Source organism: Peromyscus californicus, unplaced genomic scaffold (genome assembly GCF_007827085.1).
Source record: "Peromyscus californicus insignis strain IS unplaced genomic scaffold, ASM782708v3 Scaffold_23__1_contigs__length_62951481, whole genome shotgun sequence".
NCBI lineage: Eukaryota > Metazoa > Chordata > Mammalia > Rodentia > Cricetidae > Peromyscus > Peromyscus californicus.
Genome location: NW_026294534.1, coordinates 29,304,479 through 29,327,508, shown reverse-complemented (window position 1 = coordinate 29,327,508; position 23,030 = coordinate 29,304,479). Strand labels below are relative to the sequence as shown.

At 34.9% G+C, this 23,030-nt stretch overlaps 1 protein-coding gene and 1 non-coding gene across 6 annotated transcripts in view; one reads left to right on the top strand and one right to left on the bottom strand.

Moving 5' to 3' along the window:
* Sgcz (sarcoglycan zeta) overlaps nt 1–23,030 on the top strand; it is a 1,001,745-nt gene that overhangs the window by 936,423 nt on the left and 42,292 nt on the right. For 3 of the 5 annotated variants that reach the window (XM_052752060.1, XM_052752058.1, XM_052752057.1), the window contains one exon: nt 12,860–12,898. The exons of the other annotated variants lie outside the window; for them this stretch is intronic. In XM_052752060.1, coding sequence (XP_052608020.1) covers nt 12,860–12,898 — 39 coding nt within the window. The remainder of the gene's footprint in view (nt 1–12,859; nt 12,899–23,030) is intronic. 5 annotated transcript variants of the gene reach the window in all.
* Nucleotides 21,733–21,840, bottom strand: LOC128119516 (U6 spliceosomal RNA). The gene has a single exon (XR_008221550.1). It is a non-coding gene; the product is annotated as a U6 spliceosomal RNA (small nuclear RNA).

Sequence of the window (23,030 nt, the reverse complement as noted above, 5' to 3'; positions counted from 1 at the left end):
TTGATACCATAAAGAAAGTATACTGACTCATTAAGGAAGAAATATTCTTCTTTACCCTGAACTGTAGGTTAATCTTGGCTTAATGAACCTTGAATAACATAATAATACACAGTATTTTAAAGCTTTTTCAAGAGAGAAGAGGGAAATAATAAATAGATAGGTAAATAATAGATAATGATAGAAAAATTGGTGCACAAATTATAGGACATAGGAAGTAGATGACAGAAAGTAGATAAATAATAGTGATAGATGGTAGATAGATGACAGATTATGATAGAAGATAGATAGTAAATAGATGTTGGTAGATAATAGTTGATTAGCTAGATAGATGGATAGATGATAGATAGATAGATACATAGATAGATAGATAGATGATTAATGATACATAGATGATAGATATATATACACATAGATGATAGAAACATACATACATACACACACATACATACATACATACATATATACATACATAAATCGTAGATAGATAACCAGACAGGCAATTGTAGTGGCACATGCCTTAAATTCCAACACTAGTTAACCATGGAGGTTTGGAGGTCTATACAGACAGATAGGAAGTGACAGAGCTGGGCAGGAAGAGGAAGTGATGTAGCTAGACAGAGAGAGCAAAGCAGATAGCAGAACACCAAGGCATATAGGTGTGGATAGATAGGAAGTAACTCACATTTGGAAGCTGCTGAGTTGGTGAGGTAAGGTTAGCTGTGGCTTTCCCTGTTTCCCCGATCTCTCTTGAGCTTTCACCCTGTATCTGACTCCATGATTTTTTAAGACCATTTAGAAATTCATCTACAGACAATAGATAGATAGATAGATAGATAGATAGATAGATAGATAGATAGATAGATAGATAGATAATAAAAGTATTAAAGAGATTTGCCTATCTGGTAAAGGAGGGTGAAGAATCCCATAACAGTATGTATGCAAACCAGAGAGGCTAAAGCATCTTCAGTAATGCTAAGTCCATATCCAAAAACTGAAAACAAGATATCCAATAGTGCAACTTGACTCTAAGGTTAAAGACTTGAAAACTTAAGGTCGCACTGGTAAAGGTCCTAGAATCTAAAGCTAGGAACTTTCGCGTTCTGAGGAGAAGGGTTTTACAGTTCCTAGAGAACAAGGGAGAACATTTCTTTCCCTACCTCTCTGTTCTTTCTGGTTTGATAGAGCCAGCACGCATTAATGCCATGTCTTTCTTACTCTGTTCTCCTAGTCTCCTCTGGAAACAGCCTCGAAGGCACATCCTAAATTAAGACTTTACCCTTTTATGTGTCTTTAATCTATTTAAGGTGACAATTATCACAAGACCAGACCAGCAAGTGGGGAAAACTTGACATTTATGCCATACTTGTTGAAGGGAGGATCAACACCAATGTTAACAGACAAATGGGAAGAATTAAAATGAATCACATGTAGGCATGGACTTCTCATTAATATGTCTTTCAAATAAAATAATAGAAAGAATGTAACACTCCAAACCTGATTAATAATGGATTGTATATCAAATATGGGCATGTGTGTTAGCTAATAAAAAAAATCTGGTTAAAAAAAAAGCTAGATGAGTTTAAAGAGCAAAATAATCCAACTTCAAGTACCAGCTACAGCAGAAAGAATAGGGGATTCCAAATACCTTACTTTCTCCTGCCTACAATGTGCAAATGTCCTAATACAGGACAAAAATAATTTCAGTTCCCTAAATTATTAACGATCAGTGTGGAAATACTCTATTTCAATGGGCTTGCAATTCTCTGTCTCAATCTTCACTTCCACATAACTCCTCCTTAATTTATTTGTATTTCAATGTACTCTCCAATCCATCCTATTATAACTACTGATTCTGGTGTAATAACCTAGTGCTTTACCTACAATTCTCTCTAAGCTGTAAGACCGTTGATGGTAAAAGCTATGTTTCAACTGAGAACATCTTCCTAGTTCTCACTCCAATGATTTTTGCCTGTGTTCAACTTCAGACAAACATTCTCATGGCAACTTGAATGTACCATCAAAGAAAGTAGTTAAATTTGGGCAGTCTGGAGTACAGCATTGGAACTTCTGATCAGAATTTCTCATTATTAAAGCAACTTCAATTTAACTCATCAACAGAGAATCCCTAAAAATATGTGAAAAATACAATTTAGGAGAGCTTACAATTGATTCTAGAGAGGTATACATTATGAGCATATGAGCCAAAGATACCCATGTGAGAGAATGTGAATCTTGTATATTATTTATTGAAAATCAAGTAGAGGAAATGGAAAACATTTTTCATTAACCAAAATAAGTGATTATGTCATCAGTAGACCCAATAAAATTGCTCATTCATGAACATGAATAAGAAGAAAAATCTCTAGCTCCCTTCTGATATTACAGTGTACATCAAAATTTTGTATTAAATAATATCTATTTAATATATCTTTACATATTTTACTTTAACAAAATGCCAGAGACACAAATCTATCACCTGTAAGTACTAAGACTAAAATAAATGTATTTTTTCTAGTATTTTAAAATGTGTCAGAATAGATCTTCCTAGGAGACAGATGAATTTGTGTGTATAGAAATGAAATTTAATATAAACCCCTTCACTAGTTAATACAACAAAATACAGGTGGGTCCATAAATCATAAAATGCCTGCAAAGGAGATATTACATAGAAAAATTTTAATCAAACATTTGTGTTTATTCTCACATCAATGCAACTTTATTATAGAAGAAACATCCTTTCATCAAGGAGAGCTATTAAAGATTATCTGCAAATGACCTTTGTTCCCATTTTTCTTTGGTGAAAGTCAGGAGATAATTAGACAGGATTGACATGTTAGCTATTTCCATCTTATACAGCATATTTCCATGTACCAAGTGTCTTCAAACAACACAAAATTATTATTCAGTCCTTTGGAAGCAAGAGACTCAGTAGTTGTCACTATTCTAAAATCAAAATGTTGACAGGGCAATGAATCTTTTGGGGGATCATAGTGGCAAATATGGTCTCTGTCTTTTTGAGAGGTTTCCCTAATTTCTTGGTTAGTGGTCCTTACTATATTCACAACAGCAATTGCCAATGCCTTGTTAGGAGAATATGCTTCATATCACTTTTGAAGCCTCCTAATCCCATGGACCCTTGTTCTTAGATTGAGATCAATCTTCTCCTTAGATTAGTGTTGGCCATTTAGAATTCTTTCCAAAGAATGTACTCAGAAATTCTAAGGCAAGGGTGTAGGGATAATTTCCCCTTTCCAGAGGACTATTTTAACTACTATTATATTATTATTATTATTATTATTATTATTTTATTGTTGTTTTTGTTTTGTTTTGTTTTAGACGGGGTTTCTCTGTGGAACAGCCCTGGCTGTCTGGCACTCACTTTGTAGACCAGGCTAGCCTGAAACTCACAGAGATTGCCTGCCTGCCTCTGCCTTCCAAGTGCTAGAATTAAAGACTCATGCCACCAAACCTGGCTAGCAATTATTTTTAATCAGATGTCACTCGTCGTATACCTGATATGTTAATATCTCTATTCCTACTTCTTGACTTTAACAACCAATAACAGTCTACTTTTGTACAATTAAAACTAATCTTAATATTATCTGTGGTTTGACAGAAGCATAGGACCAATAACCACCACTGTCATAAAGATAAACACTTACATGTATAAAACACAACTAATAAAAAAGAGGCCATGATTGTGAAGAGATTTTAAGGAGGTGTATATGGGAGAGATGAAAGGGAAGGGAGAAATGATGTACTTATATTAATTTTGAAAATAATTAATAAAAACAAACTTCAGGCTCTTAGTAGTCACAACAGCCATCCTGTCCCTGAATTCCCTCAGTTCTCTGATCCTATTCCTATAGGAATAGGTTCACCAATTCTAGAACATGATGTGAGTATTGTTGTACACTGTGCAGTTTGAGTTGGTTTCTTTCATTTAGTGTATTTACTTTCATTCACATTATTTTGCTGGTCAGCAATTTTATTCCTTTGTTCCCTTTTACTACTGAGGATATTTTGTTTCTTGGTTGTACCATAGATTGTTTATCCATTTATCAGATAAAGGAGACTTAGTTCATGTCCACATTTTACAATAATGTTGATTTGAATTAAAACTACTATAAGTTTATGGATTCAGACTCCATTTGATGAGGACAAGTACCTGTGTGTCCAAATGTGAGAACTGTTTTGCCAGGAACATACAGTATTTACTGCCTCCTAGATGAACATTTGCACTCATTCCGTCTCTACAGAAGAATAAAGTCATTAAATTTTTAAAAATTTCTGCCAGTCTAGCAAATACGTAATGGTTTTAATTTTCATCACCTTAATGAGTAATTATATTGATTCAGTTTTTATGATATCGTGTTCTGCTTGGTGATCATCTTAATGAGATGTCTGTGTGATAATTTGGGGAGTTTTACTTGAAGCTTCTTTGATAATTATGGAATTTTCAGATATTTTTACATATTTTACATCTCTCTCTATTCAAATGTGTGTTGTTTTCTCCTTTATGCAGCATCTGCTTATTCTTTAAAGAACATTTTTATTTTGAAAAACTTAAACTCATAAGTATTTTAATGGATAAAATTTGATATCATTATAAAAAAGAATATTTACTCATGCAAAGTCATTAAATTTTTCTTGTACATACTGCTCAAAAGTTTAGTTTATAAGCCATTTGACTTAATAACTTTTATCATTTTCACTGCAGACTATTCATCCTCTCTCAGACGACATTTGGGACAAAAATTATTTTAAAGATGTGAATCTATTTTCCTTAGTCTATTGGCTGTTCATTTTATACATATTTCAAAGTCATTATTCTTAATGTATTACCTTTAATTCTACATAATGAGCAATGAAGTTTGTGTTTTCCAACACAGATGTGATAATAGTTTTGTACATTTTGGATATTTTAAATATTCACAAAGGTTTTCATCTGTTTTTACACACATTTTGCTGTGACTTGATTAAGAAAACATTGGATATAAAATTCTTTTTTGGACATTTGGTTTCTATTAATTCTATCTATACATGAGTGTATAAATCATCCCAGTAGTTCCAGTCCCCATTGGCTTCTTTCTTTTAAAATATTTTTGATGATTTCAGACATGAATATAATGTATTCAGATCATATCCACCCCTTGTTCTTCGCTTCTAACACTTCCTAAGCATCCACCAAGCCCCCTAACATTGCCACCTCCTGCTCTTCTTCCTCCTCCTCCAGTTCCTACCTCACTTCCTCTTTCTCATCCTTCTCCCCTTTTCTGAGTTTGCCTAATCATGAAGTGGAGGATGGACAACCCACCAGTACAAAGGAAAGAAAGAGAAAGAAAGAAAAAAAGAAAGAAAGAAAGAAAGAAAGAAAGAAAGAAAGAAAGAAAGAAAGAAAGAAAGAAAGAAAGAAAGAAAGAAAGAAAGAGGAGGAAGGGAGGAAGGGAGGGAGGGAAGGAGGGAGGGAGGGAGGGAGGGAGGGAGGGAGGGAGGGAGGGAGGATTCTCTCCACCCAGTGACTATCTGCTGCTAATAGCTCCTCTGCTAGAGATGGGCTTGTGAACCCCATCCATCTCCACTCTTGCGCAGTGTTGAGCTGACTGATCTCGTCTGCTTTCTTAATTTGAATTTCTAGCATGTAAAACATGACTGTATACCAAATTAAAACCAAGTGCTTGTTATAGCAATATCATAAATAGCAATGAGTTTAATTAAAACTTTCAAAAATGCCAATTAATTAATTGCATTTAATTTTTTCATTACTTTGTATCTTGAGAATTTACCAAATAATCATGCCTTTACTTAGTTGATTAGCAGTGAAAGTCCCAAAATTTCTGAAGTAGATAACCATGCCTTCTGCACAGGTAATATTACTCCATCTTTTCCATATTTTATGTTGCTTATTTTTAATCTTTCTGCTTGATCCTGCAGTATAATATTTAACAGGAGGAAGGATGAAGTTCTTGCTCTTCATCATTGGATTCAGGGAGAAAACACTGGGACTTTATCTGATTTAGAAACTTCATTAATTACTTATCGGATAGAGGAAGTCACTTCCTATTGCCAGCTTAGCAAGGCTTTTACACTTAATGCAACATGAATTTTGACAGTGTTCTTCTTCTAAGTACTGATATTATTGGATGTTATTTCTTATTACTCTGTTGTAAAACATATTGATTGATTTCTAAATAATGAGCAAACCAGCCTTGAATCTTTAGAGTGAGATTTTTATGGATTATAATTTCTTAAATATTTTTTCACATAACTGCAGAATTTATGGTGGTATTTTCAATGTGATATGATGACTTGTAGTGATGTGTCCTTATATGATATCATTCTGGTTTTTGTAGCAAATAATATTATCTTCAAAATACTTCACAGTAACCTGTGACATAATCTCTCTACTTTTATAATTAGCTTTGAATGTATTTATTTATTGTTGTTGTTGTTAAAAAGTGAAAAAGTAAACACAATAAAAGAAAAGTTTAAATAGATTGGTTATTCCATAAGGAAAGTCATTTGGATCTTAAATTTTTCTTAGGGAAATTTTTGATGGCTTCACGTAATATATTCAATAACCAAATGCTAAAGTTTACTTTCTAAAATATTTACTTTAATAATGTTAAGTGAATTCATTGTTAAACTACAACACCTCAGTCCACTGTTAAGCAACATTTATTACCATGTGTAACTGTCTGCTAGTCATTTTGATTTCTTCCCAGCTTCTTTAAATCCATCATATATCTATGAGCTGCATCACTGCTACAACATGAATCAACATTTTAGTACTTTTTTTTTTAAAATTTCTACACATTTATTAAAAGGGTTGTTTTCTAAAAGATAATTGATTTGGCTTCATTGAGAGCTTCTCATACTCTAAGGACATGAACCTTCCATCATTTCTCTTTACAACTTACTCAGAATGTTTCCATTTGTTGTAACAGAAAACTCAAATCTATACAGTTAATTTCAAGTCCAGCCACTCTATTATAAATTCATTTAATCCAGACATAGTAATTCACATACTTACTAATTATGTTATTTGAAACATGTACGATAAAATGTTACCTTGAGTTTCCAAATCCAACTCAAAATTTCCCTCAGAACATTCCTTATCTTAGCTCTAAGTTTTTCCCGTGACTGGGAGCAAAACATCTTGGAAATAGCATTGAAGTTTCTCAATCTTCAAATTAACTCTGATACGCAACTGTTTTCCACATATATCAATTCAGTCAAAGCTGCTATCTGATATAAATGTAGCAAATGAAATCATTCAAGTAGTCTCTCATTTCCTGTCCTTCATCTACATATACATCATTTTATCTTTTACAAATGATGCATTTAAATTGTGGATCTACTTGACATTCTTCCAAACCAATTTTTTTTTTTAAATGTAAGAAACAGCTCAATGCATTGACAGTACAATGTGGAATTGAATACTGCTTCTCTTTTCTTTTCTAAAGTTTATTTATTTATTATGTATACAGCATACATGACAGCAGGCCAGAAGAGGGCACCAGATCTCATTACAGATGGTTGTGAGCCACCATGTGGTTGCTGGGAATTGAACTCAGGACCTCTGGAAGAGCAGTCAGTGCTCTTAACCTCTGAGCCATCTCTCCAGCCCCCATTTTAGTACTTTTATTTTAAAAATATTATCGATTGAATGTCTTTATCCCATGATGCTTCATTTCAACAGGCAATGAATTTGTGGAACATTTTCAGTTTACATTATGTTGCTAGGGTTATCTGTGGGCAAATTTTGTGTGTTGCTTAACCTTTCATTTTTCTTTGGTAGATAATTAGGTGTTGGGCTGTGTAGTCATGTAGTTACTTTTCCTTTGAGTTCTTATATTTTATTAGTGGGGGAGATGCACAAGCCGTGTCTGCATAAAGAAGTGAGGACATACTGAAGTGTCCCCCACTTACGTTAAGTGGGATCTGTGGATCAAACCCAGGCTGCCAGGGTTACCTGGCAGGCACCTTTCACAGCTGAACCGTCTCCCAGACTCGAATATTTTTACTTGAAGCCACTGTTGCACTGTTTTCAAAGTAGCTGAGAAGAAACTGCATTTGAAATGTCTCCACAAATTTGTCAACATTTGTTATTTTCTCCTTGGGAACAGTGTGTATAAGGAATCCTTACTTCTGGATGGAATGTCCATTTAGCTATTAGTATTTGAGGACATCTGCATGTGGGTTTATTAAGTACCATTCTCATGGTGAAAAATAATCTATTTGCACATGATCTCCTTCTTGAATTGTGTTGTTTGTCTTCTAAATGGATCCTTAAAACTCCAGGAAATGGTTCTAAATAAAAACCCACTTTTTTCATGAATACAGAATGATGTATCTTTCCCCTTAAATGAGCAGTGGGACTTTGTGTCTTCCAAGAAAAATTTTTATTTCATCCGTGTTATGAAATTTGTTGCCCTAAGTTGTTTATATTTTTCTTTGATTTTTGAATAACTATCAAAGCCAATTTATTTAACATCTGACAATAATTCGTGTCTTCCAATTTCCTTTCTCATATCAATCTAGCTACATACTTATCAAACATACTAATTTTCTCATAGATATTTTCTATTGCTTTCCTCTTTTCCATTTCTTTGGTTTCTACTTTATTTTCTCTTTTTGCTAAGTGCTATTTTTGCCAAAAGTTTGGATTTAATATGCTTTTTTGTTGTTTTAGAATGAAAACTGAACTCGCAGAATTCTGATTCTTCTCTTTTTCTTAAACAAATGCTAAGTGTTCTAAATGTGTAATTGGTCCCATCTTACTGCTTACAAATGTATTGTGCTCTAAATACTTTCTAATTGATGTTTTAATTTTTAGACCCCTGAATTGTATTTATGAGCCAACCTCAGTTCCCTCTCTCTTCCCTTCTCCTTCTCCCCCCACCTCCTCCACATCCCACCCCACATCAACTCCTCAGAGTAGGTAAGACCTCCCTTGGATGGTCAACAAAGTCTGGCATACCAAGTTGAAGCAAGAAGTAGCCCCTTCCCACTGCATCAAGGCTGAGCAAAGAATCCCACCATAGGGAATGGACTCCAAAAGCCAGTTCATGCACCTGATATAAGTCCTTCTCCCACTACCAGGAGCCCCACAAACAGATCAAGTCACAGAACTTTCACCCACATTCAGAGGGCCTAGTTCGGTCCCATGCAGGCTCCCCAGCTGTCAGTCCAGAGCCTGTGAGCTCCCACTAGCTCGGGTCAGCAGTCTCTGTGGTTTTTCCTATCATAACCTTGATACCTGCTTGTTCCTATAATCCCTCTTCCTTCTCTTCAACTGAACTCCTGGAGCTTGGCCAAGTGCTTGGCTGTGGGTCTCTGCATCTGCTTCCATCAGTCACTGAATGCAGGTTCTCTGATGACAATTAGAGTAGTCACCAATATGAGTACAGGGGAAGGCTAGTTCAGGCACCCTGTCCACCATTGCTAGGAATCTTAGCTGGGGATATCCTTTTGAGTTCCTGGGAATTTCCTAGTACCAGGTTTCTCCCTAACTCCATGCTGGTTCACTGGGTCAAGATATTTCTTTCATTGCTCTCCCTCTCCATCCCTCCCTAAACTCAGCCATCTCGAACCCTCATGTTCCCAACTCCATCCCTACTCCCCCACTCCCAGTTTACCCAGAAGACCTTGACCCTTTCCCCTTCCTGGGGTGATCCTTGCATATCCCTCTTCGTGTCCTCCTCTTTACCTAGCTTCTCTGGGGTTGTGGATTGTAGTCTGGTTATCCTCTGCTTTTCATCTAGTATCCACTAATGAGTAAGTACATACCATGTTTGTCTTTCTGGGTCTGAGTTAACTCACTCAGGATGATTTTTTTTCTAGTTAAATCCATTTGCCTGCAAATTTCATGATGTCATTTTTTTAACCACTGTGTAATACTCCATTGTGTAAATGGACCACATTTTCTTTATCCATTCTTTGGTTGAGGGGCATCTAAGTTGTTTCCAGTTTCTGGCAATTATGAATAATGCAGCCATGAACATAACTGAACAAGTATCCTTGTGGTATGATTGAGCATCCCTTGGGTATATGCCCAATAGTGATATTGCTAGGTCTTGAAGTAGGTTGATTCTCAATTTTCTGAGATAATGCCATACTGATTTCCAGAGTGGCTAAACAAGACTACACTCTCACCAGCAGTGGAGGAGTGTTCCCCTTACTGCACATCCCTTCCAACATAAACTGTCATCAGTGTTTTGATCTTAGCCATACTGACAGGTGTAAGAAGGTATTTCAGTGTTGTTTTGATTTGTATTTCCCTGATGGCTAAGGATGTTAAGCACTTCCTTAAATGTCTTTTGGCCATTTGAGATTATTCTGTTGAGTTCTCTGTTCATATCTGTACCCCATTTTGAATGGGATTATTTGCTATTTTGAGGTCTAGTTTCTTGAGTTCTTTATATATTTTGTAGATCAGCCTTCTGTCACATGTGGAGTTGGTAAAGACCTTTCCCATTCTATAGGCTGTTGTTTTGTCTTGTTGACCACATCCTTTCCCTTACAGAAGCTTCTCAGCTTCAGGAGGTCCCACTTATTAATTGTTGCTCTCAATGTCTGTACTATTGGTGTTATATTTAGGAATTGGTCTCCTGTGCGAATGCATTCAAGGCAACTTCTCATTTTCCCTTCTATCAGGTTCAGAGTAACTCGATTTATGTTGAGGTCTTTGATCCATTTGGACTTGAGTTTTGTGCATGGCAATAAATATGGATCTATTTGTATTTTTCTATATGTTGAGTTCCAATGTAGCTAGAGTTTTCCTGCCTGGCCCACAGTCAGGACAAATCTTTGTCACCCGCCAGTCCCATAGCTGCTCAGAGCCAACCAAGTAAACACAGAGACTTATATTGCTTACAAACTGTACGGCTGTGTGGCTTACCAGCATCTTCACATGCGGCTTGTCATGGCGGCTGCAGGCAGTGTCTCCCTCACTCAGCCTTCCACTTCCCAGAATTCTCCTCTCTCCTTGTCCTGCCTACTTCCTGCCTGGCCAATCAGTGTTTTATTTATTGACCAATCAGAGCAATTTGACATACAGACCATCCCACAGCATTCCAGTTATGCCACCACCATTTGTTGAAGATGCTTTCTGTTTTCCATTTTACAATTTTGGCTTCTTTGTCAAAAAGCAGGTGTTCATAGGTGTGCATATTAATGTCAGGTTCTTTAATTTGATTCTATTGATCCATGTGTCTGTTTTTATACCAATACCAAGTTGTTTTTATTACTATAGCTCTATAGTAGAGCTTGAAGTCAGGGATGGTGATGCCTTTAGAAGATCTTTATTGTATAGGATTGTTTTTGCTATCCTGGATTTTTTGTTTTTCCATATGAAGTTGAGCATTGTTCTTTTGAGATCTGTGAAGAATTGTGTTGGGATTTTAATGGGGATTACATTGCATCTGTAGATTACTTTTGATAAGATTGTCTTTTTTACTATGTTGATTATACCTATCCAAGAGCATGGAAGAGCTTTCTACTTTCTGATATCTTCTTCAGTTTCTTTCTTCAAAGACTCAAAGATCTTGTTATACAGGTCTTTCCCTTGTTTGATTAGAGTTACCCCCAAGATATTTTATGTTATTTGGGGCTATTTTAAAGGGTGATATTTCTCTAATTTCTTTCTCAGCCCATTTATCATTTGTATATAGGAGGTCTAATGATTTTTTATTTTAGTTAATCTTGTCTCCTGCCACATTACTGAAGGTGTTTATCAGATGTGGGAGTTCCTTTGTAATATTTTTTGGGTCACTTATGTATACAATCACATCATCTGCAAATAGCAAAAGTTTGACATATGCCTGTGCAATTTGTATCCCATTCATCTCCTTTTGTTGTCTTATTGCTCTAGCTAGACCTTCGAGTACTATATTGAATAGATTCAGAGAGAGTATGCAGCCTTGTCTTGTTCTTGATTTTAATGTAATCACTTTAAGTTTCTCTCCATTTAGTTTGATGTTGGCTGTTGGTTTGCTGTATATTGACTTTATTATGTTTACGTATGTTCCTGTATCCCTGATCTCTCCAAACCCTTTATCCTGAAGGGGTGTTAGATTTTGTCGAAGACCTTTTTCAGCATCTAGTAAGATGATCATGTGGGATTTTTACTTTCAGTTTGTTTATATGGTATATTACATTGACAGATTTTCGTATGTTGAGCCATCCCTGCATCTCTGGAATGAAGCCTACTTGATCATGGTGGATGATTTTTTTATGTGTTTTTAAATTTGGTTTGCCAGTATTTTATAAGTATTTTTGCATCCATGTTCATGAGGGAGATTGGTCTGTAATTCTCTCCTAGTTTTATCTTTGTGTGGTTTGGGTTATCCAGGTAATTGTAGCCTAGTAAAAAGAGTTTGGCAGTGTTCCTTCTGTTTCTATTGTTCAGAACAATTTGAAGAGTATTAGTATTTGCTCTTCTTTGAATTCTGGTAGAATTTTGCACTGAAACCATCTGGTCCTGGATTTTCTTTGGGTGGCAGGGTAGGAAACTTTTGATGACTGCTTCTATTTCCTTAGGGGTTATAGGTCTATTGAGATTGTTTATCTGATCTTGATTTAATTTTGATATCTGGTACCTATCCTGAAAAATTGTCCATTTCTTTAGATTTTCCAATTTTGTGGACTACAGGTTTTTGAAGCATGGCCTAATGATTTTCTGATTTTCCTCAGTGTCTGTTATTGTGTCCCCCTTTTCATTTCTGATTTTCTTAATTTCAATATTCTCTGTCTGCCTTTTGGTAGTTTGAATAAGGTTTTTGTCAATCTTGTTGGTTTTCTTGAGGAACTAACTCTTTGTTTCATTGATTCTTTGTTTCTATTTTATTGATTTCAGCCCACAATTTGATTATTTCCTGTCGTCTATTCCTCCTGGGTGAGTTTGCTTCTTTTGTTCTAGAACTTTTGGGTGTGCTGTTAAGACACTAGTGTGAGATTTCTCCACATTCTTTATGTAGGCACTTTGTGCTATGAACTTTTTTTTCTCTTAGCACTGCTTTCATGGTGTCCCATAAGTTTGAGTGTGTTGTGTATTCATTCAAGTTTGAGTATGTTGTGCATTCATTTTCATTGACTGAATTCTAGGAAGTCTTTAATTCCTTTCTTAATTCCTTCTTTATTGACCCAGTGATGATTCAGTTGAGCATTATTCAGTTTCCATGAGTTTGTAGGCTTTCTGCAATTTGTATTGCTGTTGCATTCTAACTTTAAGCCATGGTGATCTGATAAGATACACAGTACAGATAAAATACAATTTTTTTGTGTGTCTGTTAAGATTTGCCTTGTTACCAAGTATGTGGTCAAATTTAGAGATGTTTCCATTAGATGCTGAGAAGGTGTGTTCTTTTGTGTTAGAGTGAAATGTTCTATGGATGTCTGTTAGGTCCATTTGAGTCATAGCATCTGTTAGTTCCCTTATTTATTTGTTAAGTTTCTGTCTGGCAGACCTATCCAGTGGTGAGAATGGGGTGCTTAAGTCTTCCACTATTAGTGTGGGCGATTTTTTATGTGATTTAAGCTTTAGTAAAGTTTCTTTTACAAATATGGGTGCCCTTGTATTGGGGACATAAATTGTGACTTCATCTTGATGGATTTTTCCCGTGATGAATATGAATGTCCTTCTCCATCTTTTGATTAATTTTAATTTGAAGTCTATTTTGTTAGATATTAGGATAGCTATACCAGCTTTTTTCTTAGGTCCATTTGATTGGAAAATCTTTTCCCAAACTATTACTCTTAGGTAATTTCTGTCTTTGAGGTTGAGGTGTGTTTCTTATGTACAACAGAAGAACAGCTCCTCTTTTTTGTATCCATTCTGTTAGACTGTGACTTTTTATAGGAAAATTGAGTCCAATGATATTAAGAGATATTAATAACCAGGGATTGTTAATTTTTGTCATTTTTACTTGTGTTGTTGTCGATGGTAGTGTGTGTGTGTGTGTGTGTGTGTGTGTGTGTGTGTGTGTGTGTGTGTGTTTCCCTTCTTTTGGATTTGTTGGTATTAGGTTATCTATTGCCTGTGTTTTTGTGAGTTGGAGTTTTCCTTCTAGTACTTTCCGTATGGTTGGATTTGTGGATATATATTGTTTAAATCTGGCTTTGTCATGGAATATCTTGTTTTCTCCATTTATCGTGATTAGGAACTTTGGTGGCTATCATAGTCTATGCTTGCATCAGTGGTCTCTTGGTGTCTGCAGAATGCTGCCCAGGACTTCTGGCTTTCAGAGTTTCCACTGAGAAGTCAGGTGTAATTCTAGTAGGTCTGACTTTATGTTTTACTTGACCTTTTTTCTTTGCAGCTCTTAATATTCTTTCTTTATTCTGTATGTTTAGTGTTTTGATTATTATGTGGCAAGAGGACTTTTTTTTGGTCAAGTTTATTTGGTGTTCTGTAATCTTGCACGTTCATACACATGCCTTCCTTTCAGTTTGGAAAGTTTTCTTCTATGATTTTATTGAATATATCTTCTGTGCCTTTGAGCTGGAATTGTTCTTCTTCTATCCCTATTATTCTTAGATTTGATCTTTTCATGGTGTGAAGATTTCATGGGTATTTTGTGTTAAATATTTGCTGGCTTTAACGTTATCTTTGACCAATGAATCTCTTTCCTGTATCGTATCTTCAACACCTGAGATTCTGTCTTCTCTCTCTTGTATTCTCTTGGTTATACTTGTCTCTTTACTTCCTGTTTATTTACTCAGATTTTCCTTTTCTAGAATTCCCTAGGTTTGTGTTTTCATTATAACCTCTATATCAATTTTCAAGTCTTGAACTGTTTCCTTCACCTGTTTGTTTTTTCTTGGCTTTCTTTAAGGGATTTATTGATTTCTTCCAATTTTTTGTTTGTCTTTTCCTCCATTTCTTTAAGGGAATTTTTATTTCCTCTTTAAGGGCCTCTATCATCTTTATAAAGTTATTTTTAACATTGTTTTCTTCTGGTTCATCTGCATTGGGATGTTCCAGTTTTGCTATTGTAGAACTACTAGTTTCTGGTCATATTGCTCTTTATGTTGTTGAATATATTCTTTCACTGCCTTCTACCCATTTCTTCCTCCAATCCATACAGGTGGAGCCTGTGCCTCCAGGAGTCCCTCTTCCTCCAATTGGTACAAGGAGAGTTGAAGTACTGCCTGGTTGATATACTGACACCCTGACTCAGAGCTCTTACACACACACACACACACACACACACACACACACACACACACACACACAACATCAGTTCACACCACACAGAAAGCAACAAACAGAAATTAGAAGTGAAGGTGAATATTAAATGTTATTTTTGTTTGTTTGTTTGTTTTGGCTTTCTGAGGCAGGTTTTCTATGTATAGCCCTGGCTGTCCTGGGACTAGCTCTGTAGACCACGGTTGGCATGAAATTCACAGAGGTCTGCCTGCCTCTGCCTTCTAAGTGCTAGTATTAAAGGCATGTGCTACCCACCACCTGGATTGAATATTAAATGTTAAAATCAAAATAAAAGTAGCCCTATACTCTACCATCCCACTGTCCATGTGGATTGATACCATTAAAGTAACCAGTACCACCAAAGTGGCACTACAAATTGAAAACATATTGAAAGCAACCAGATGGGAGAGATATGGTGTTCTCATTACTGAATTTCAATAACAGACCACAAACAAAATGCAGATACAAGCGGGGGGGGGGGGGAGTTCCAGAAGTTCTGAGTATGCAGAAATTAAGTGAAGTGTCCAGAAATACATTTTTAATTTTGAGATGTCTTTATTTCATATCTGAAACAAGTGACTAGTAATTAAAATATTTTAGAATTTATCACATAGCTTTTTCAAGTTTTCAGATATTACATTTAAATTCTTCCTCAATTAGATCCACTGAGTATCAACATGGGCTTTAAAGACAGGTGGAGGGTAGACAACTAAGGAGGTTTTTTTTTACTGTTAAAGATGTGTTGCATTTAGCTACACTACCTCATTCTTATACTTACCTGGGAGAACTGAAGATAAAAGTATTCATGGATTCTAAAAATGTGAAAATACATTATTAAATAATCAAATACTTTATGTAGAAAAACTGAGAGGTTAGATTATTTTAGAATTCCTTTTTCTTTTGAATCTGTAAAAGATATTATGTGGACATATTGTGAACAAAAGGGAGATGAAGATATAGAAATAAACTATGATAAATAACCAGCAAACTAAAAACCTGCAAATACATTTTTGTAAGATTTTTTTCAATTATTTAAGTCATATCTATAGGAACTCAGGTTACTGTTCTCAACAGTATCAATATTCCCTAAATATTTCCACAAACAGCTTCACCAGATATATCATCTCTTGCCCTGTTCTATAGACTGGTGAAGACGGATTTGAGCTCTTTAAAATTGTTTTCTGAACATTTTGAAATATTAAAAATAATTAGATACTATTCAAGATTCTAAGAAGTATAAGAATATTACCATACTCATGATTATAAGTGAAAAGTAAAGCTTAAACTTTAAATTTACATGTATGCATGTCTTAACACAATTTATAAAATGTAATGAAGCAATCATTTCATACACAAGAGAAAAACCACAAGCTGATTTGTTGGTTCTAAGAGAAATAATTAATTAAGATTTTACATTTTAATGTAGAAGACATGTTATTTTCCAACATTTTCATTCATAAATAGATAAAAACATATTAGTTTGTGTAACTATCTCCCTGAGCTTTGTATCAGTTGGACTGTTGAAAGAATAATTGGCCTAGTGAAATGTTTAATTAAAAATACGTCTCACCCTGTATAAATTTATAAACAGTTTCTTCAATAAATTCTGAATTATTCCTTTCACCGTAGGTTCTTTCCTAGGCATCAGAAGTAATTATGTATTAATGGACACAGTTTTGAATTCTATTTAATTACACTAAAACCTCACATCTAAAATTCAAGCAGTAGAAACTGTTTCCTTCTTAAAATGATTTAGGCAACAAAGTGTCAAGAGGGCATTGTATTTGGAAATTACTGGCTCTTCAATAAATGATGTTGGAAAAACCAAATGTCCACATGACAATGAAGCTGTAAACTTTCTTTAAACCATTTGCAAATTTCAAAGTAAAACACTGAAATATGCAGCAACAAGAAAAGAAACTAAGTATAGCACTACAGTAGCAATCCTAGCAACACAATTCTAGAGTAATCCTATCACCTTAAAAAGTTATAATAATCTTAGGGTTAATACTCAGAGTTCCAAAATCCACCTATAGGCAACCACCAATCTGTTTCTCTTATTTAAAATTTCAATTTGCTCATATAAAGTTACTACAAAGTATTTAGATTGTGTTAGCACCTTTAGGATCTGTTGCAATAGCCCTTTGTTGATTACTGATATTTATTATGTATTGCTTTTTACCTTTTTGTGACCAAGTTTACCAGAAATTGTTAAATTTTATTAGTTGATATAATAATCTACTTCTAGCATTGTTGATAATACATCACAATAATTGCATTCTATTGCATTACCACCTACCCTTTTCTTCATCTTTAACTGACTATCTACATTTTCAGAGTTGTATTTTGGTTCTATTTTTTTGTTCTACTTATTTTCTAACTTCTGAACTGAGATTTTTTATCAGTAACTTTTTTAGTTTTTCTTCACTTTTAATATAATCATTTGAGACCATCAATCTCACTGAAAGTACTAATTTCATATAGTTTCATAAGATTTGAGAATAACAACATTTAACTAGTGTTCAGTTTGAAATATTTCACAATTTCCCATTATCATTTCTAAGCTTTCTCATGGCCCATTTTAAAATGAACCTGTTCACTTTTAAATATAATAACTTCCATAGTCAAATTCTGCTGTTGAAAGATTTATTGCACTCTGGTCAGATAAAAACTCTATGATTTCACTGTTAATTCTCCTCTTTCCCTCCCTCCTCCTCCTGCTATTTCTACTCCTGTTTAATCTCCCTAATTTTCTTATTTTTATTATACTGGAAATAGAACCCTGGCCTCATGCATGGCAAGAAAATGCCCACCACTAACCTTCACCACTAGTACATTTTTACGTCTTTGTTTTTTTTTTTTTTTTTTTTGATATTTGGTTTGTTGATCTGTTTTGAGTCATGGTCTTACTAGATTGCTCAAGTTTGACTGAGCTTGCTCTGCAGCCCAGGGAGAACTTGGACATGCCATCTTCCTAACTTAGTATCCCATGGAGCAGATACTAAAGTTCTGTACTACCAGTCACAAATAAAAGTTCCACAATTTCTGACACAACTAATACTTAACTGAACACACATATTTCCTGTAGCATGGTTTTTATTTTATTTGTTAGCTATGAAAAAAATAATAAAGGACAGGAATCTAAAAGGGGAACAATAAGGATATGGAAGTTGAAGAATGCCAGAAGGGATAAGAAAGAGTAATTGAGTGAACGATAGTCAATCTTTATTGTCAACCTGACTGGGTTATTCACCTTGGAAACACAATTGTGGGTGAGTCTATGAGGAAATCTATAGATTAGGTTAGTTGATAGGGAGAAAAACTTAATTGTAGACAGCAATTCTCTATGGATTTTCATCTTTGAATAAATAAAAAGGAGAAACTAAAGTGATTGTCTGCATTCATCTCCCCTTTCCTACTGGATTTAGATACATTGTGTCCAGCTATATTTAGACACATTGTGTCCAGCTATATCATACTCCTGTCCTCATAACTTTCCCACCATAATACACATTGCTCTCAAACTGTGAAATAAAACAAACCCTTTTGTAGGGGACTCTGTCTTCACAGCCAGAAAAGAAAGTAAAACAGAGTGAATAATATCAAAGTGCACATTTCATATAGAATTATCACACAGAAATCTTTTATTCTAAGCATTCAATATATGCCAATACTTCATTTTAAAATTGGGAGTGCTAAAAATGATTTCAAATGAAGCCTTCAGACTATGTTCCTCTGACTGGCCACAGTGATGAAAGCACCAATAAAGCATTGCTGAAGCCAGCCATTAAAATCTGCCAGATTCTTACATTGTATCAGGAGCTAAATCATCCTTCTTAATGGAAAGGTTGTAATCCAAACACACCACCTCATCATTTCTCTAGAGACCAAAGAGAGTTTGGTGCCTCTTTAGGAAACATAAATAATGATTTTCAAAGCAAAGAAATTTAAGAATTCATGTAACCATCAGTGACTGAATTCACAATAAAGCATCACAAACAATGAATAGCTACCTCACAAAGACAGTTTATTATTATTTACCTGACAGAATAACAATGTCTTATGATTTCTTAAATTGTTTTCTTTGAAGATTATTCTTGTTTACTATTAGGTTCACTTGCTTCAACACTAAAAGTTATGTTTACAGAATAAGTGGATTTCAGAGAGAAGACAGGAAAGTTTACAATCATTTAGATTAAAGAGCAATATAAATTACTATGTTAAAAACTAAAAATCCTAAAATATCAGTAAGCATACATCAGTGTCTCTATGAAAACATTTGAATGGCAGTTTAAACACACTGTGTGTCATTTTCTAGAGGAGAGGGAAAGGCTTTAGTGACTTTTTCAAGAATACATTTTTCGACCAGGAATGGTTTCTATGCAAGTTTTCTTTTATTAGACAATGAAAATACATGCCCTATTCCAAATAAAAGTTCCACAATTTCTGACATAACTAATACTTAACTGGTCACACATCTTTCCTGTAGCATGGTTTCTATTGTATTTGTTAGCTAGAACAAAAATAATAAAGGACAGGAATCTAAAAGGGAAGTAATAGGGATATGGAAGTGGAAGTATGATTGTCATTATATTTATCCAATGAACTGTCAAAATGAATTTCAAAGGTTAAGAAGAATAATTTTATAATTTGGTATAATGTTTATAATTTAATTGATACCACAAGACCTCATGATTACTTGAATGTAGCTGCAATGTATAGTATCACAGATAATTTAATTGTATTGCATATAATTTGGAGTAAATAGGCATTAAAATATAAGAAAATGTTTATATCACATAATTTTTAAGAATGTTTGAGATATAATACTGATATATCTTATTGACAATTGCTATTTGGAAAACAATAAGCAAATGCATATAAAACTACAAAGTATTAAAACACTATATATGTGGCTACATCTCTATCTGATAATATATATGCATATGTATATGCACATATATGCATATACATATATATGCAAATCTCACAGAAAGTTGATGAAGAGAGGACAAGAGAAAAGTCTGATGTATTAGTTATTTTCTTCCTTATAAAATAGAAAAGAAAGTCACTGATTGTGATGGAAATTGTTTTAATTCTACATTACTGAGATTGCCACTCTTATCCTACCTTCTCATCTTCCACAAAAGAAATATGAACATATTACACATTCTGAATAAGTACAAAATATGAAATCAAGAGAGAGAGAGCGAATAAATGGTTATCAATCTTTTTTTTTTCATTTTCTATTACAGAAGAATGAACAAAACTCAATAGCAAGATACTTCCTTTTACTAATTGTTCAGGGCTTCTTGTTTACCTAATACTGACAGTGCTTTTCTGTCAGTATTAGGTAAGATGTTCTCACAGTTTGCTTCTGATCTCTCCTTAAAAGCAATGAATCATCTTGGATGAAAATAAAGCATGGAAAGAATTTACAGAGTAAACTCTTGCCTACCAACTTTGTGTTCTAGGGAATATAAAAATGATAGAGGCCTGGGTTGTGTAATATTCAAATAAACAGAATGCTTTGAATGTATTATTCAGTTGGTTTACTTAGAAAGATGTTACTTCAGTGTTATTTGAATTTATTTTCAAAAACAATATGATCACCTCCTCCCATGGGCTCCATACTACAGTACACAGCCCCTGAAGCTTTACTGGAGGCCAGAGTGATGCTATGGGTCCAAGAAAGACACCATCCACTGCCCACTAAACCTCTTTAAGTCTGTTCAACAAACTCAAATTGCACCCCCAACCCTGGGCTCCATATCCCTGCTTACTGCTTTAGAAGAAGACTTCAACTTTACTAGAGGCTGAGTTGGTCCTAGGAACCCCAGGGAACACATTGTTCACTGCCCAGCAAACCCCTTTAATCCTTCCCAGCAACCCCAGACTACACCCCGAACCCCTGGGCTACAACTATCCTGGTCTACAACTTCGAAAGAAGATATCTTCTTTACCAGAGTCCAGGCCAGATTTAGGGAACCCAGGTCTATAACATCAAAGCAGACTTCAGCTTTACCAGAGAACAGGCTGGATCTAGAGACCAAAGCCCTTGCAGCTGTACTGGAGGCCAGGCTGGTCCTAGAGACCCCAAGGCCAAACTAGATCTAGGGACCATAGACTACATTCTCTCCCCTAGGCTCCATATCCTGGTCCACAACTTCGGAAGAAGACTTCAGCTTTCCCAGAGGCCAGGCTAGACCTAGGGACCCCTAGCCCAAAAAACCCCAGAGTGGATACCATATGGGAGCTGAAGACATGCCAGCCACCAGAACCCTTGGCCATTTAGGCCGGAAGACCAGAAAGGAAAGAGACACCAAGGAACAAGTAGTCTTCATCCCAGAAATGCAGGGATGGTTCAACATAAGAAAATCTGTCAATGTAATCTACCATATAAACAAGCTGAAAGAAAAAACCCACATGGTCATCTTGTTAGATGCTGAAAAAGCCTTTGACAAAATTCAACAACTCTTCATCTTGGAGAGATGAGGGGTACAAGGGACACATTTTTTTTTTTTAATATGGAACACTTCAAGAATTTGCGCCCATCATCCTTGCTCAGTGGCCACGCTAATCTTCTCTGTATTGTTCGAATTTCAGTATGTGCTGCTGAAGCAAGCAACAAGGGACACACCTTAACCTAATAAAGGCAATATCCAGCAAGTTGATTGCCAACATCAAATTAAATAGAGAGAAGAAACTCAAAGCTTTTCCACTAAAATCAGGAACTCGACAAGGTTATCCACTCTCTCCATACCTATTCAATATAGTACTTGAAGTCTGAACTAGAGCAAATGGACAGCCAAAGGAAATTAAGGAGATAAAAATTGGAAAGAAAGAAGTCAAAGTATCATTATTCATAGATGATATGACAGTATACATAAGTGACCCTCAAAACTCTACCAGGGATCTTCTTGAACTGATAAACACCTTTAGTCAAATGTCAGGAGACAAGATTAACTCAAAAAATCAGTAGCCCTCCTTTATACAAATGACGAAGGGACTGAGAAAGAAATCAGAGAATCAACACCCTTCACAATAGCCTCAAATAATATAAAATATCTTGGTGTAATTCTAACAAAGCAAATGAAAGGCCTGTATGACAAGAACTTTGAGTCTTTGAAGAAAGAAATTGAAGAAGATATCAGAAGATAGAAATAGCTCCTATGCTCATGAGTCCATAGGATTACCATAGTAAAAATGGCCATCTAACCAAAATCAATCCACAGATTTAATGCAATCCCCATTAAAATCCCAACACAATTCCTTATGAACCTTGAAAGACAGTACTCAACTTCATATGGAAAAACAAAAAATCCAGGAGAGCTAAAACAACCTGAACAATAAAATAACTTCTGGAGGTATCAGCATCTCCGATTTCAGGCTCTACTACAGAGCTATAGTAATAAAAAACCATTCGAACAATAGAAGTGATATTAAGAAGCAGCTTTTACCTGAAGCTTTCAACGTTCAATATAAATCAAGAAGCAAAAAATAGTTTATAGAAGACCTCATTAGTTGTCACAGGTATTATTCAGTACAATTATGTGATCTTGTTTCAGGAACTGCTAAAGAGAAAACTGTAAATGATATTACATAATTATATAATTGCTAAAGGAGGCAGGATCGAACTCACTTAAATAGAAATTCAGTTTGCACCTTACAGGAATTTGCTTAGTTTTATGCTTCCCCATGGATAATTTCTGAAAAACTTATGGAAGTTTCTTTTTCCTTACAACTCAAGACTGATGGTCTTTGTGTATTGGGAGAAGAGTGCTGAAGGAGATATGTAGACATTCCTTAATATAGACAG